Genomic DNA, 14,236 nt, shown 5'->3' on the forward strand with positions numbered 1-14,236 from the left:
CTCTTTTGTCCTGCCTCTGGTCTTGGTTTTCGTCTGATTGAGTTTCCATGGTTGTTTTTCTTCTACCCAGCAAAAATGTTTTTTTTTCTTCTTCTTCTTCTTTTTTCAGCAGATTCTCTCTTCCTTTCTCCCCCTGACACTCTTGTTTCTCGTTCTCTTTCCTTCCTGCATGGCTCTGCCTTCTGTATCTCCGTCTCTCACTTTCCTTGCTGCTATGTTCCATCGTTTAATTGTGTCCTGCCTTGTGAAGGCAACTCTCCACAGTAAATCACAGCTTTTGTTTGAGATCTTGTCAGGTAAGCACTTTCTTGAGCTTACTACATGCATTCCTTGACCAAAACTTTTATATATTCTCTTTGAATAAATCAACAGTTTCTTAACCAACAGTTAAATTAAAGTTTCCTCCTAATGACACAGAAATCTTTGCCTATGCCATGAACACACTCCTCATTCTCCTCCTCTTGGGCATCTCTGTCTCAGAAAGAAAAGCAATGGGAGGAAATCTGGTGACAACAAGAAAGTGGAAGTCACTACTTTAGCTGTGGGTGAAAACTATAGCTTAGGCTGAAAGCATATATGCACACAGTCATCTTTGTCTATCTCCCATGTGACCAGAGTCCAAGAGAGGGCGAGAGTGCATGCTGTGTGGTTGTGTTGTGGTCAAGGGTAAACCCTTCATCTTCTGATTTGCACCATGTGCCCTCTGCTCCTGCAGCATACATTAGCAACCTCTGACCGGTCTCTTCCCTCCATCTGGTGGTTTCTAAATCATAAAGAGGACACATGAAAGGAAGGCACGTCTACATTTCCTACACGGGGACGCAGAGCATCCTCTGGGCTGATAGAGACAACAGAGGAAGCAGCATGTGAAAATTGAAGAAACAGAAAATCACAAAGAAAAAAAAAGACCTGTAAAAACTTAAAGAGGGAGAAATTAAAGCCAAGACGACGACACCATGAGAAACAACTCGTGAAAATAACAGGGCCAGGCCAAAATGAATGATGAGAGATGACCAGAGGAGACAGTGAGGAAGATATTGGCTGTGTTTGTTTGGCAACAGCAGGCTGAGAAGCCCCAGGGGCATGCTAATGAGAGAAAGGCCTTTCAGCTGAGGAAGGGGGGGGCTGGTGGAGTAGAGTTGGAGTGGGGTCTTCTCACGGATACCAGACCTCAGAGATGAGGGGGAACAACAGGGGAGGGGAGCCTCGGGGGTCAGGGAAGTGAACTTAGCAGGGATCCCACAACAACAAATGCTGCACTAATCTTCAAGCGTTTTTACCATCAGCCCCATTAAAGCAAGAAGAACCAACATGTTCCTTATGTTTGAAGTGTTTGATCTCTGCATATGTGCATTAACAGCTGATTCAGTGGATTCCACACTTGTGATTCACATTAGGTATAACAGGAGCTCAAGTAAAGCATCCAGTGAGCCTGATTATGTGCAGGACAAAATGTACTGGAGTGGTCGACACTGGATGCTTCATGTTACTGAGAAAAAATTAAAAAGTCAAGGTCAATCCAGTGATCCATCTGCAAATCTTTAAGAGTGTTTGCACAACAACATGTTTATATCATTTGTGTGAAAGGAAATTTAAAACATGTGATCAGAACAGGTCAAAATGTGCTTTAGGACTTATTTTAATAAATTCTCGATTTTAGTACCAAAAACATGTGCCTTTCATTAAAAACTCTGACTGTGAATAAACTTTTGTTTTGGCATAAAGATCATAGTTATCACAGCAAATGCATCCATTACTTGGGTGAAAAAGTGCTATCGGGCAAAAAAAAGAAGTAGTATAAATAGTATTTACTGACACATGTCTTTTGTAATGTTTGTTTGTTTGTTTTTTGTTTCTTTTATCTAAAGCAGGACGAAAAAAATGAAGCAAAGTGCTAAAAACTCCAGCAGAAATGAACATATCTAAATTCCATCTTTTTGAAAACTGTACTCACTCATTTAAATTTAATTATAGCTTAAAGTTATGTACTATTGGGGACATGGCCTCTTCAATAGGAGGATACCAAAACAGACAGTACATGTGAAATCTAAGGAAGCATGCTAACCAAGCTTAGCTGATAACTTATCAAATTTGGTCACTTGTGGCTCCGAAATGGAGCCTAGATGTTAAAATAGAGGCTTGAAATACAAAGATTTCACCAATGCTATGGTTACCTGTTAAGCCAATCTATAGCACTGGTAGCTTGTAGTGAACATTCAGTTCTGAATATTTAGTTCAGTTCATTCAGTTAAAAGTGGGCTGCGTTCACTATCGAGTCTCATTTCACTCCACGATATCTAACAGTAATCCCTTTGTAGCTGATAAGTCAAAAGACAACATAGTGAAGGAAGAAGAGCCACAAGAGACCTAGGGAGCAGGTCAAACACTCAAAATCTGCATTTCAACCTAAGTGGTTAATGACGTTTCTTTGCCTCGTATACAGTAATGAGCAGACTGAGACGGCCAACTGTGGTATGAGTAATACAGTGGTGTGCAAAGGTCTTGAGGTCCACCTCATATTTTTACATTTTGCTTCCAAGGAGCCAGACGTTGTCGTAATTTTTAAAAGTGGTCTTGAGCCATAGTTCTTCAGGCCTTCTGAAGGCTTTTCTTTGGACATTGTCTGCACTTTTTTCACTCATTTTCAGTCCACTCCTTGTACCAGAGCATTTTCAGAATGTTGACAGAGAACAGAATAAATGACAACCAACATCCAAAGAAGACATCTGAATGTCCTTAAAGAAGCTGGGAGAACTGGCCGATGACCAGTGTTAAGGTGCCATAAGGTCATTTAGTTTGTCCACCAGATACCGGTACTGGAATTATGACATTACAAAGTGAGTGAGATACGATTAGTATTACATTAAATACTGCAGTTATCATCAGAAACGATATAGTGTCAATCCTTTGAATGTTGACTGGTGGTGCTTTTACAGCAATTAAATTTAAAAAAAAAAAAAATGTCATGCAAAGTAGAACTCCGTATATGAGCTGAACCAAATGAATAAAGCCCAGAAGAAAGGCTGCACTCAGCTTTACCTAAAATACTAACAGGCTGTGGGAATAATCATGTGAAAGCCTGAGTGCTGCAAGCTCAGATTCAGTGTGGACGCAGCGCCACGCCCCTACTTGAGGACACAATCTGAATGATGATGAAGCTCATACAAATGTGGGAGGCTTCATTGTGGGTCAACCTTTCATGGTGTGAGACTCGGATCGTGAATGCTCGCCAGTGTTCAGTCACCCATGAAGACCTGCACCCCTGCTTGGCTCACACTATGGAAGGAGTTCTCATGGAACCAGGTCTGTGCCCAGGCTCAAGCACTACTTACACCCATCAAAGGCCTGAGAAAGCAGGCTCACCACACGAGAACAGAGGAAGACAGTTTAAACCAAATGGGCATGTGGCATCAACTATGTCAGAAATAACTAACTGTGAAGGTTAACATCTGTTGTAAAGGTGAAGAAAAGCAAAACCAAATGGCGAGCTGGTATTTTGTGGTGCTCATGGAAAACACTTCAACAATCAACATCTTTAAGCTTGAGATTCTTGTGAACTTTGTTTTGGTCATTTGTTGTAGTCAATGAGTTTCTCTTTTCTAGTGGCATTAGTGACCTAGTTTTAACCGCAGTCCCTCTTCGTATCTCAATCTGCTTTGTATGTGTGCCTTTATGTATGGCATGAATCCAGGTTATTGATTGGTACAGAAGCATGGCACAGCAAACCCATTATGCAGATCCATTCATTTGTTTACTGACCCATTTTCATCTGCTCTGGGAGTCTACAGAGAAACAAAAGCCATACAAATTCTCTGACATTTACTGAACAATCAAACATATGATTTATTTGAAAATCCAAAGTTTTGTATCTAAAAGTACATCTGCTCCTGCCATATTATGATTACATGAGACAATTCAATCTATATAAGGCTCTGAGTTGTTTTACTACTACTTCTACAAAAAATAAATAAATAAATAAAAACCCTCAGTGGAAAAAATGATTTTAACTAAAACTCATTATAGAAAGACATGCTCTCCACAAAACAGGGAAACCACAGTGTTTTTTTTTACTTCCTCTTGGCTTTTTTGAACAAATGAAAATCAATTTCCCCCCCCCCCCTAATAAATTCAGTGTTTGAGCAGGTTCAAATTTGAAAGTTATCAAATTCTTTAATGGTGCAATTCTTAAATAACATCTTGGTCTTGGATGTTTTCTGTCATTCCAAATGTCTGTAGTAATTAGTAAGATCCAAAGACAACTTGTGTCTAGGGCTTTGTATCAATTAATCCTTTGATAATAATCCAAATCCTGGGGTTTTTAAATGTCAGAAATGGCACCAATCCATAGGTTCCTTTAAACACAATGACTGAAAAACAAAGATACTCTGCAATCTCATTTAAACAGCGTTTAAGATGATATTCTTACCAGATGTTGTTGAAGTTGAGCCTTAATTTGTTGACCTTATGAACACAAGACTTCGTTTCTGTAACCAACCATTTCCCAACCTCAAAAATAAGGTCTTAAAACCAATCCCTGCATTCATTGGTGGTTTAAAAATACCATCCCATGGACCAATGCATTGTTCCTCACGCAGGAATTCTACCACAAGAATACAGCTGTTCATATTTTGTGCAGCACGGTAGCAAAAACTCAACCATGCCATTCAATTTATACCACTGTCAGAGACATACTTAATATCTTGGTATAAATGTCATCGTACAGATTCCAGATTTATTTTTTTCTCTCTGTATTTATTGCAAGCAAACAATGTCCATTGGTGTTTGACTCAGCACTTCTCTAATTGCATGTTTGTGTTACTATCGTGTCAGGGCTGGATATGGAGCAGCACTCACTCAGAGAAGCCTGGCAGCCATGTTTTTCCTCTAAAAGTGACTACACAACCCTGACTCTCTGGCACCTCCGTAGCCTGTGTGGTTTTGGCCTAAGTGTTGGAGGTAGAGTAAAAGACACAGATTCTTTGTATTATCCAGGCTTTCTAGCGTACAGTACTTTGGCTACCGTTATCTTGGCTTGGCCACACAGACAACAATTTCCATACAGTATCAAATCCTTAAGAATTTTATAATTTCAGTCTGGAGTCAAAACAGTAAATCAGTGCCAGGAAACTTAAACCAATGATAAAATGATACAGAAACACATACACATCATATTTTAACGATATGTGCTGGCATTACTGTTTGTTCTTCTTTCAGCGTGCACTAAAACTTTTAATGATATCTGTGGTCTGGAAGAGGCTTTGCTATCTTTGTGTTCTGCCTCAATCAAGTTATGAACCCAGTCAACCAACAAGAGGTATGTCCAGTCTCAACTGCAACCTCCATTATCTAGTTTCCTAGACGGATATTCCAGGGAGTAATGAGAACACCAAGAATTCCCCAGAACATTTTTATCTGACAAAAAAGTTTTAAAAAGCTGTTGAGGTTTTCCATGTTTTCAAATGATACAATAACAACACCATTAAGCAATTTGCTTTGACACTAAAGTAACATTTTGTTTAGTGCATGCCTCTCATTCCCTGACTCCTCGGGAGGAGGTGAAACAAGCTGTTGTGATTTAAGAAATAAGCATTTTAATAGTTAAATTCAACTCAATGTAATCTCAATGACATAAATTGATGTTAGCATTAGCATTAGCATTAGGACATGTTTGAAGGGTGTTTTTCCCAGTCCGTCTTTACTTTTTTTTTTTTTTTAAATGTAAATTTATTGGCTACTCTAAATGCCGGTATTAACAGATTAGCAAATAAATAAATCTGTCAGGCTCTGATTCGAAGTGCTTTATATACGCAAAAATCTGAACTATTCAGAAACTAAAAATTACAAGAGGAAATTACCATAGAAATCAAGACAAAATAAAACAAATAGAAAAAGTTGGCTGAGGACCAAGAGCAGTTGGTAGTAGTAGTTCAAGATGCCCCAGTAAAAAATAAAATAATGATTCTAATCAAAATATTTGATCTACTTTTCAAACTAATTTTGATTTCTGCCAAACCTTAAGTAAAAATGTCTACATGTTTAGTTGTTAGCTACTCCTAATCAAGTCTTCCAGGCAATCTTTTGCTGCCATTTGCTGAAAATGGCAGTATGCTAGGGCAGAAAACCACAACCAAAATCACTGAGCTCAACACTTAGGCTTGAGCAGCAGCTTCTTTAAGATTCTCCTTATAGACTAAATGCAGTTATGGCTCCAAAGGTGTATACTACTAATCTTATCGAACCAAGCTAGTTGAAAGGTCCATTAAACTGCGCTAAGATTAAAAATTTATCCCACAGGACTTCTCTTAGGGGTGTTAATCCTTTAAATACAATGCCTATCACTGTAAGCATGTTTATATGTAGCCTAGAACAACAACTACTAAGATGCTTTCTTTGTTACTTAAGTGACTAGACAGCAGTTAAGTTTAATTATAAGGAAATTAATATGGTAATGAAATTCTGGAACAATTCTGCTGATGACTGATGATACTGATGATATTTCTTCTGTTTGTTTATTTTGTATTTGCTGTCATCTGCATGTGTCTTTGTACCAGGAAATAATGAAATCCCCGTTATTAAAAAAAAAAAAACCTGTTTCATCTCTGAACATTTAGTCAGTACACAAAACATGCAAGACATAAATATTAGCCAGACATTTTACAAATAAAATGATATTTGCCAATGTAATATAATATAATTACAAGTAGTATAATTGAATTATAGGAATTACATTAAAATAAATGAAATTATTTTTCCTGAAAATGAACAAGCAGCTACAGTTATTTTAGTTGTTGACAATCAGATGCATGACTAAACTGACAAAGGCATATCTTTTGAGATTAATGGAAAATGCTGATGCACACAAAATTTAGAGTATTACTTCAAAGGATATTTGTCAGGAAAATAAAGCCCATCTTGTAAGGATGTCTAGAAGCAGCAATAGATTTTCCCTTTTGATGTTTCACGGTCCATATGTCCCTCTTAAACTGGTGAGGACCTGACAACACAAACGTTCTCACACTTCAGCTGCTGTGATGCAAATAGCACCGTGGCTGGAGACTTTCGTATTCCTACTTGTTGCATAGAGCATACGCATATGAACACACGCACATGAGTGCGCACACATGGACACAATAGAGACATAAAGAAACACGAAGACAGCAGACGAGACTCTACAGCTAATTCTGGGGTTGCCTCCTGTGCACAGTTCCTACCCTCCTCTGTGTCTCCCCCGGCGGCTGGGACCTCTTGCTTTGCATCACTCCCACCGATCCTATTGTCCTCCGCCTCATGCTGCCAACCTCCAACCCCTGACCCAAGACTTTACCCTTTTCAAACTCTCTTGCTTCACCCCCTCCAACCCTTATTAGATGGAGCCTTCTTCTTTCAGCTCATTCAGACCCCTTCATGTCAGGATTCACTGTGAGCACTATGACAACAGAGAAGCCAGAACACATACTACTTTAATACCATTGTTACATGAGGCTCCTCCACTGTCTCAAAGTCCCACATCCTAGGCTGAATCCTGGAAGGATGTGAAAGTTGGTTGCAACCTGAATCTGATACTTCCAGCCCCGCAGAGATGTGTTCTTCCTTATGTGGGCTAAGTGCTTAACAATATGCAGTAAGTACAGAGTATCACAGGAAAGGAAGAGAAGTTAATCTCTCTAGTAACTGTATACACTCCATTCTTGCTGACCTCTGTGAGCAAGGGTCAGTCCATTACTTTATTGCTTTAAGCACTAATTAGCAGTTTTCCACCAGCATCCTGCAACATCCTGTTGATCCAACTGGACATTACAATGCATCTCAGCATATTATCTATGGCACCATTTGTGACGCTATCTTATTATCTGTGAGTAAACACTAACCATTTCCCACTGTTTTATCCCATGATTATGTTTTGCTCTATGCAAACCAATAATGCATAATGCTTTGGTAATTGATCATTAAACATATTGCGCTTTTCATTTCTATAACTTTGCATTATTTTAGAGATTAATAACTGTCTAAAGTGCTTTGCTTGTACTTTTTTGGCACCTTGTTTTTGGAGATATGAGAGCTCTCAGTGCAGCAGGAAACCAGACGAGTTACTCACATGTTATTGAACACATTCAAGTCAAATTACCAACAATAAAAGCAGAAATATTGGCTATGAAAATGCAACGCATATAAATGTGATCCATGTGACTAGGGGGTCTAGTTCCAAATATGAGGCATGTTAAGCATACACCAAGTATTTCATAAACTTTTCACACATAAACACATGAGATCTCATAGGTTCAGTTGCTTAAAGTTTACTCTGTACATTAAATAGGATTTTTTTCCAACATTATTTCCACTTTCTGCTGCTCTATGGTTACACTACTGTTTTCCCATACGGTAGAGGCCAAAAGCTAAGATGACTTATGAGACCTCTCAGTGGTGTAGCTATAATATTCATACAGCGAACTGATCTCTCCTCTGGTCTGCGTGTGGTTATAAGGTCAAGCTGTTTTTCAGACAGAAACATCTGGGATTTCCTCTACCCCAAAGCTGCTGTTCTCTATTGTTTTTCCACATATAGTAAAGCTACGACTGGCTTCTTGAAAAACAATGAAATGTGCACATGGTAAAAGACTCAAGTTGTGTAGTTCAAGTTAAATTAATGTCAAATCTAAATTTCAGTAAGTTAGTCAAATTGAAATCCATCTTTTCAAAACTTCAATCAGTCTGAGTGTGAAAAGAAAAAGCCTTCCCTGACATTCTCCCCGAGCTATTGGGTTTCCTGCAGCTGTCGCTTCATAAAAGATCAGCCATAGCTGATTTTCATCTGCTTGGCAGAAGTGCCTCTTCCCGTCTATCATGCCTTTCTCTGGAGGATAATAAGCAGACAATGCAAACTCTCACTTGGAAATCTTTCACTTGGTCAGGAAAATGATTCCTGGCAGTAAAGAATGACTCCTCTTATCACACGTGGCACCCAATCAAAACAACATTAGCAAAGAGGAGTCATGTGCATCTCCTGCATCTTACATGAAAGCAACAAGCTTTCATAATCAGCTTGAGAAGATTTTCTTCTGCAACAGCAGCACGATGGAAAAATCTTAATATATTAAATATGACTTTACACATAATTCTAAAAGGCCAATAAAAAGTCATAAAGGATTGCATGAGTATTCATTTAAATTCCTGCTTAATTCATCCCAAGCGCAGCACTTGGCTGCATCCCAGTGGTCCCAGGCTGTCTGGCAAGGCTCTTCATATGGTGAGCATTTCTCATTGGTGTGCTGGGGTACCCCAGATGCTTTTGTCTTACGGTTGTTTAGCAGCTGCGTAAAAGCACTGAGGACAAAGGCCTATCTGTGGAGGGTTGAATACACTCAGTGGGCACACAGCCAACAGCTCAACCCTATAGGCTCCCACAGTTGAAAAGCGGACTAATATATTCAACTCTCACTCCTGACAGATGATCTTACGGTGAAATTAGCTGGAGGCACCTTTATTTCTTTTCAATTCATCTAAGTAGTTTTACATTTAAACAGTGGCCCACAAAAGCCTATTCCCAATTGCTTTCCAAGTTTAAGAGAAGTAAAAACACTGAAAAATGTAACCAATGTCATACCTCTTCACTAAGTTCCACAAAATTTGGTTTGCTAGTTTTGGCACAATCTAGGCAAGCATATAGCACTAAAACCATACATTGGCTTTTCCCCCCAAGTGATAACCTCTGTAGGTTGAAAATCAAACCAAACGCAGTTCCTCTAATGACCACAACACTGGCTCAAAAAGTCAACAAATGCAGACTTCAAATGTTAAAATGGCCAAAGTTACAGCATTTAAAAGCAGTCAATAACTTGAGTTTTTCATGAGTTAATTTCTAGTATTTTATTAGTTGTTATTTAGGATTAAAATTATCAGGTATGTGTGCCTGTGCATGGCATCCATATGGTTTATGGAAACAGCTCACCAACCAAGCTCACTAGCTAAATGATAACTTCACCCACTCCTTCAAATATGGTAACTTCTGGCTCCAAGACAGCAACTGTGAGGGTTTTAATTACAGAATCACTAACTAATGGGTGTTTTATAGTGATCGCTCCTTGGAGAGAACATAGAAAAGGAACTTCCACTTAAGTGTCCTTAACTGGTACACTTTCTAACACTTGCTAACTCAAATCTTTTATACACTCAAGATATAGATCTATCTATCTATCTATCTATCTCTATATATATATATATATATATATATAGATCTGAAGTTCAGTCCCCCACTGCCACCTTTCAGTTAATTGTACTGGTTTGGACAAATGGAATGGAAATAGTATTCCAAAGCTACAGCAGGCTAAGACACTTGTGATCAACCAAACATGTCTACATAGTCCAAATATCTTATTAAACAAGATAAATTTGTTTAAACCACAAACTCAGTGAGCCTGGAAAAATCCAACATCTCTCAAAGGTGGAGTGCTCAAAGTGGCTATGGCACCTGAAAGCAAACTGTTTCTAGCCGTTCCAAATTTCCACGAGCAATGTTTGGGTGAGAAGTCACACTTTAGAGACAAGACAAGAAGTATGGGTTTCACATGCTGTTTGGAAAATGTTCATGCCTGAAACATTAGTTAAGACAAAAAAATAGCCCTCTGTCAAAACAACTCAAGACAACCGTGTTTTGCACGCATGAGCCCTCCGTTTTGTATGTTTGGCATCTCCATATTTAACTGCCAATACAGCTTCTAAAGCACAGACTGAATTTGTCCTTTGAGTTCATGTCCTGCTCTAAAATTTCATTTTAGTGATCAACCCATGGCTCCAAACACCGAGCTCATTAGTCACCGTTCAGAGCTAGCGTAGATATCTAGGCTTAGTCATACTATTCTGTGTAAAGTAATCAGTCACCATTCCACCTCACTTGCATTACAATCAATTCACTTTTTTACCCATAACTCGCATTGATAATTGATTATTCTGGGAAAGCATTGTTGACTATTTCAATTCCCTGCTCATGTGACACATAGAAAGTGTATCAAACCACATGCAATGAGTGTTTTTGTTTTTAATGTGCTGTGGAAAATGTGGCCATCTAGAGCAGTATGGTATGGTTTACTGTAGATAGCAGAAAATGCTGCACTGGGGCCAAATGCCTACTGGATCAATGAGTAAATGTTCATCAGCTGCAGCGTCTCTTTGCTTTCCCCGAGCCATTATCTCCCAAAGGCCTTCTGGAACAGTCATCTGACTCTGAACAAAACACTGATACAGATTGCTACTCCACTGGCAAATATCTCCTCTACACTCTGCATACATGCACTAATGCCAGCATAATGCATTTCCAGTTTAACTTTGTTAATCATGGGTGTCTTTCTGAAGTCTAGCAGACAAGATAAAGGCCAGATTGTATCCTTGGCATATTTTGTTTCCAACACTGTTGCTTGTGCATATCTTAAAAGCTGTTTCCCCCCCTGCACATAGAGAGTATTTTCAATGCCATAGAGTTTTTAAAGCATATGGCAGAATGACACACACATACACTTGCCTTCCCCTTCTGTTTTACTGTGAATAGGCTTTTAGTAAAAAGTGGCGAGGGACATGCTTGAACAAGGATCCCCACTCATGAACGTCTATTCTTAACATCTAGTGTCACAATAGTCAATGGCTCTCTTTGTAGTCGAAGGACTTATTAGCGCAACAAATTAACATGAGTGCCTGGGCTAACCTGGCTGTCAGGAAGCAAACTAAAAGCAACTAAAAAGGGACATAAATGGGTTGAAGATGAGAAGAACTGGAGATATCAGAGGGCACAAATTAAACCAGGAAAAGGGGACAACAGATGGAGTCTTGGTTGCACTAAAAAGGCATCTTTTGTGAGCTTCATGGGCCTCAACCGCTGTACAATTACCAAAGATGCTCAGTCACATGCGTCGCCAAATGGAAAGCAGCCCAGAAATCATGTAACTATGACAGCAACTGCCTCATTATGCAGGGTATTCACAGTAATTAAAGATTGAAAGCTGAAGACAAAGGGATATTTAATTTCTGATGGTGAAATAAAATGTGGGATTAGTTGTAATGTTTGAGCAACAAACTTTATATAGACTGAGCTACATTTCAGACAGTGAAAATCTATGGGAATTAACAGCAGAATGCTTTGGCTTACACAAGCAAACACAAAACAGCAAAGTTCAAATTTGCTCTCAGCACTCTTTGAACATCTTTGCGGTGACTCATTCTCACAGTCCTCTGGGGGGGGTTGGTTGGGTTTTTTCTGTGCATATCTTGGGAACAGAAGGATGTGTATATGACCACCACCACGACCGTGACTCAACTAAAATTAGGGGAAAAATAGAAATCTGACTTTCTGTTATTGCTCAACCATCAGTTGACAAGTTTCTGGTTCAGAAAGTGCAAAAAAACATCTCTGCTGGCACGGGATTAGTAGTTTAAGGGTCTTTCCCCTCCTCAGACTCCGGACGCAAGGTCACAGCGCACACAGTTCACCACATGGGTTTTTGACAGTATGTGTGACACTGCTGATGTGTAATTAGACACTTTCCAAACAGCATCCTAGGTCTGATGTAGACAGAGCACACACAAGTCACACCCAGCTCCCGTGTTTTTGGGTCATCAAAACACAGGATCGATTCTGTTTAAGGCTGGAAACTTCCTGAAAGCGTTAAATGTTCATGTGAGTCAGTGCAAACTGAGCCATGAAAGTACAGCAAAGAATTTAACTAAAGACACATTTAAAACTGTCTGCTATGATTATCTCTTCTTTTCTTGAATTTCTCAATAACAATGACGTAACATTTGGATCTGTTTAGCGACCAGCCTTGATGAACTTTTCCACAAGGCCTCCACAGTGAAAACAGGACACGGAGACTAGAAGCTTCACGAGTTTCCACAAGAAGGAAAAAAAAAAAAAAGTTGCTTTCTTTTTTTTTTTTTTGCTATCAGGATCAGGCTCCAAGAAGAACAGACACTGTGTTATGTTAATCAAATAAACTGCAAAAGCGAAAATGTTTTTCCAAACATGTCTTAAATCCGGCCAGTAAATTTAGTGAAAAATAAAAATAATCTTTGCTTGACATACTTGTTCATAATAGCTCAAGGCCTACAATCTGCATTAAAGAAAGTTTACTGGACATTTATGCATGACATGCTTTTCTTGCTAAAAACAAGTGCGTGTTCATCACATGCGTGATAGACGTCTGTCATCTTCATGCCAGCACTCTTCTTTCAGATGTTTGGCTCAATGATAAATAATCAGCAGAGCCAACACTACAGTTTCTTCCTGTTTAGTTATCAAGGGAGCTAATAGCAGCCAACTACTGCTCGCTGGGGTAATAGTCACAGAACTAACACCAAGAACTTAACAAGTTATTTGCGGAAAATGTCTTCCTGTCTTCCTCTGAATAGAGCTGGAGGAAAGCCAAGTCATCCTCCCACAGTCTTCACACAACCCAGTTCACTGTTAAAATCATTCGGGGGCAAGGACAGAGGAGGATCTCTCTGAAAAACATGTCAGGTGGAGTTCACCAGAAAAATCAAATTAGACATTTAGTTACACAACCACTCTATGACCGCTACACTCCGTAGTCTTGCACACATTCGGTTCATGATATCTATTCGAGGCTTTTTACACGTGATCCTTTTTGTGTTTGCAATTCTTCTTGACACGAAACAAAGCAAATCACTGCAGAGGAGCACAAAGCACTTCTCTGATTCAACCAAAGGGGACTTTTTACAGCATCTAACAAGTCTCCAAATCAATCTCCTCATGCGCACAACAGGCTGTCGTGTATTTTCTGAAAGGGCCACAGAGCATATTTGAATATAAAATGAGAGCTTTAGCTAGTGGACAATGCATAAAGGTTGATTGCCATGCAGAGTAATATCCTCTGTGAGACACTGAATAAGGGTCTGTGGGGAATTAGTTCACAGGGCATCCGCTAGGCAACTTGCAATTCAGTGAACTTCTCTCTCTACATTAAGAGCCACTGAAGTCGCACAAAGGAGCAGCTCCAAATTAGGAGCACAAAGGCGCTTCTGTGATAGCTTCATAGCGAATTAATGAGCACTGATACACATTCTCACACAGTGTCCTTCCCTGGCCTCAGCTGCACTGTGGCAAACAACACATGGTATTAAATGTTACACAGACCCAATCCAGCAGCTCAAAATGGCATTAATGGCCACAATTATTTAGCTGTTTAATATCCAGCGCAGTGCAAGCTGAGAACATTTCATAACTAACATTTAA

At 39.3% G+C, this 14,236-nt stretch overlaps 1 protein-coding gene across 3 annotated transcripts in view; it reads right to left on the minus strand.

Moving 5' to 3' along the window:
* Positions 1-14,236, minus strand: part of gpm6bb (glycoprotein M6Bb) — a 29,230-nt gene that overhangs the window by 14,039 nt on the left and 955 nt on the right. The window contains exon 1 of one of the 3 annotated variants that reach the window (XM_040005309.1): positions 1-326. The exons of 1 other annotated variant lie outside the window; for it this stretch is intronic. In XM_040005309.1, coding sequence (XP_039861243.1) covers positions 1-223 — 223 coding nt within the window. In that variant the 5' untranslated portion in view covers positions 224-326. Of the gene's footprint in view, positions 327-14,236 lie in introns of those variants that run through there. One more of the 3 variants, XM_040005310.1, reaches the window with a different exon arrangement.

This window comes from Simochromis diagramma, unplaced genomic scaffold, assembly GCF_900408965.1.
Source record: "Simochromis diagramma unplaced genomic scaffold, fSimDia1.1 OVJJ01000501.1, whole genome shotgun sequence".
Classification (NCBI taxonomy): domain Eukaryota; kingdom Metazoa; phylum Chordata; class Actinopteri; order Cichliformes; family Cichlidae; genus Simochromis; species Simochromis diagramma.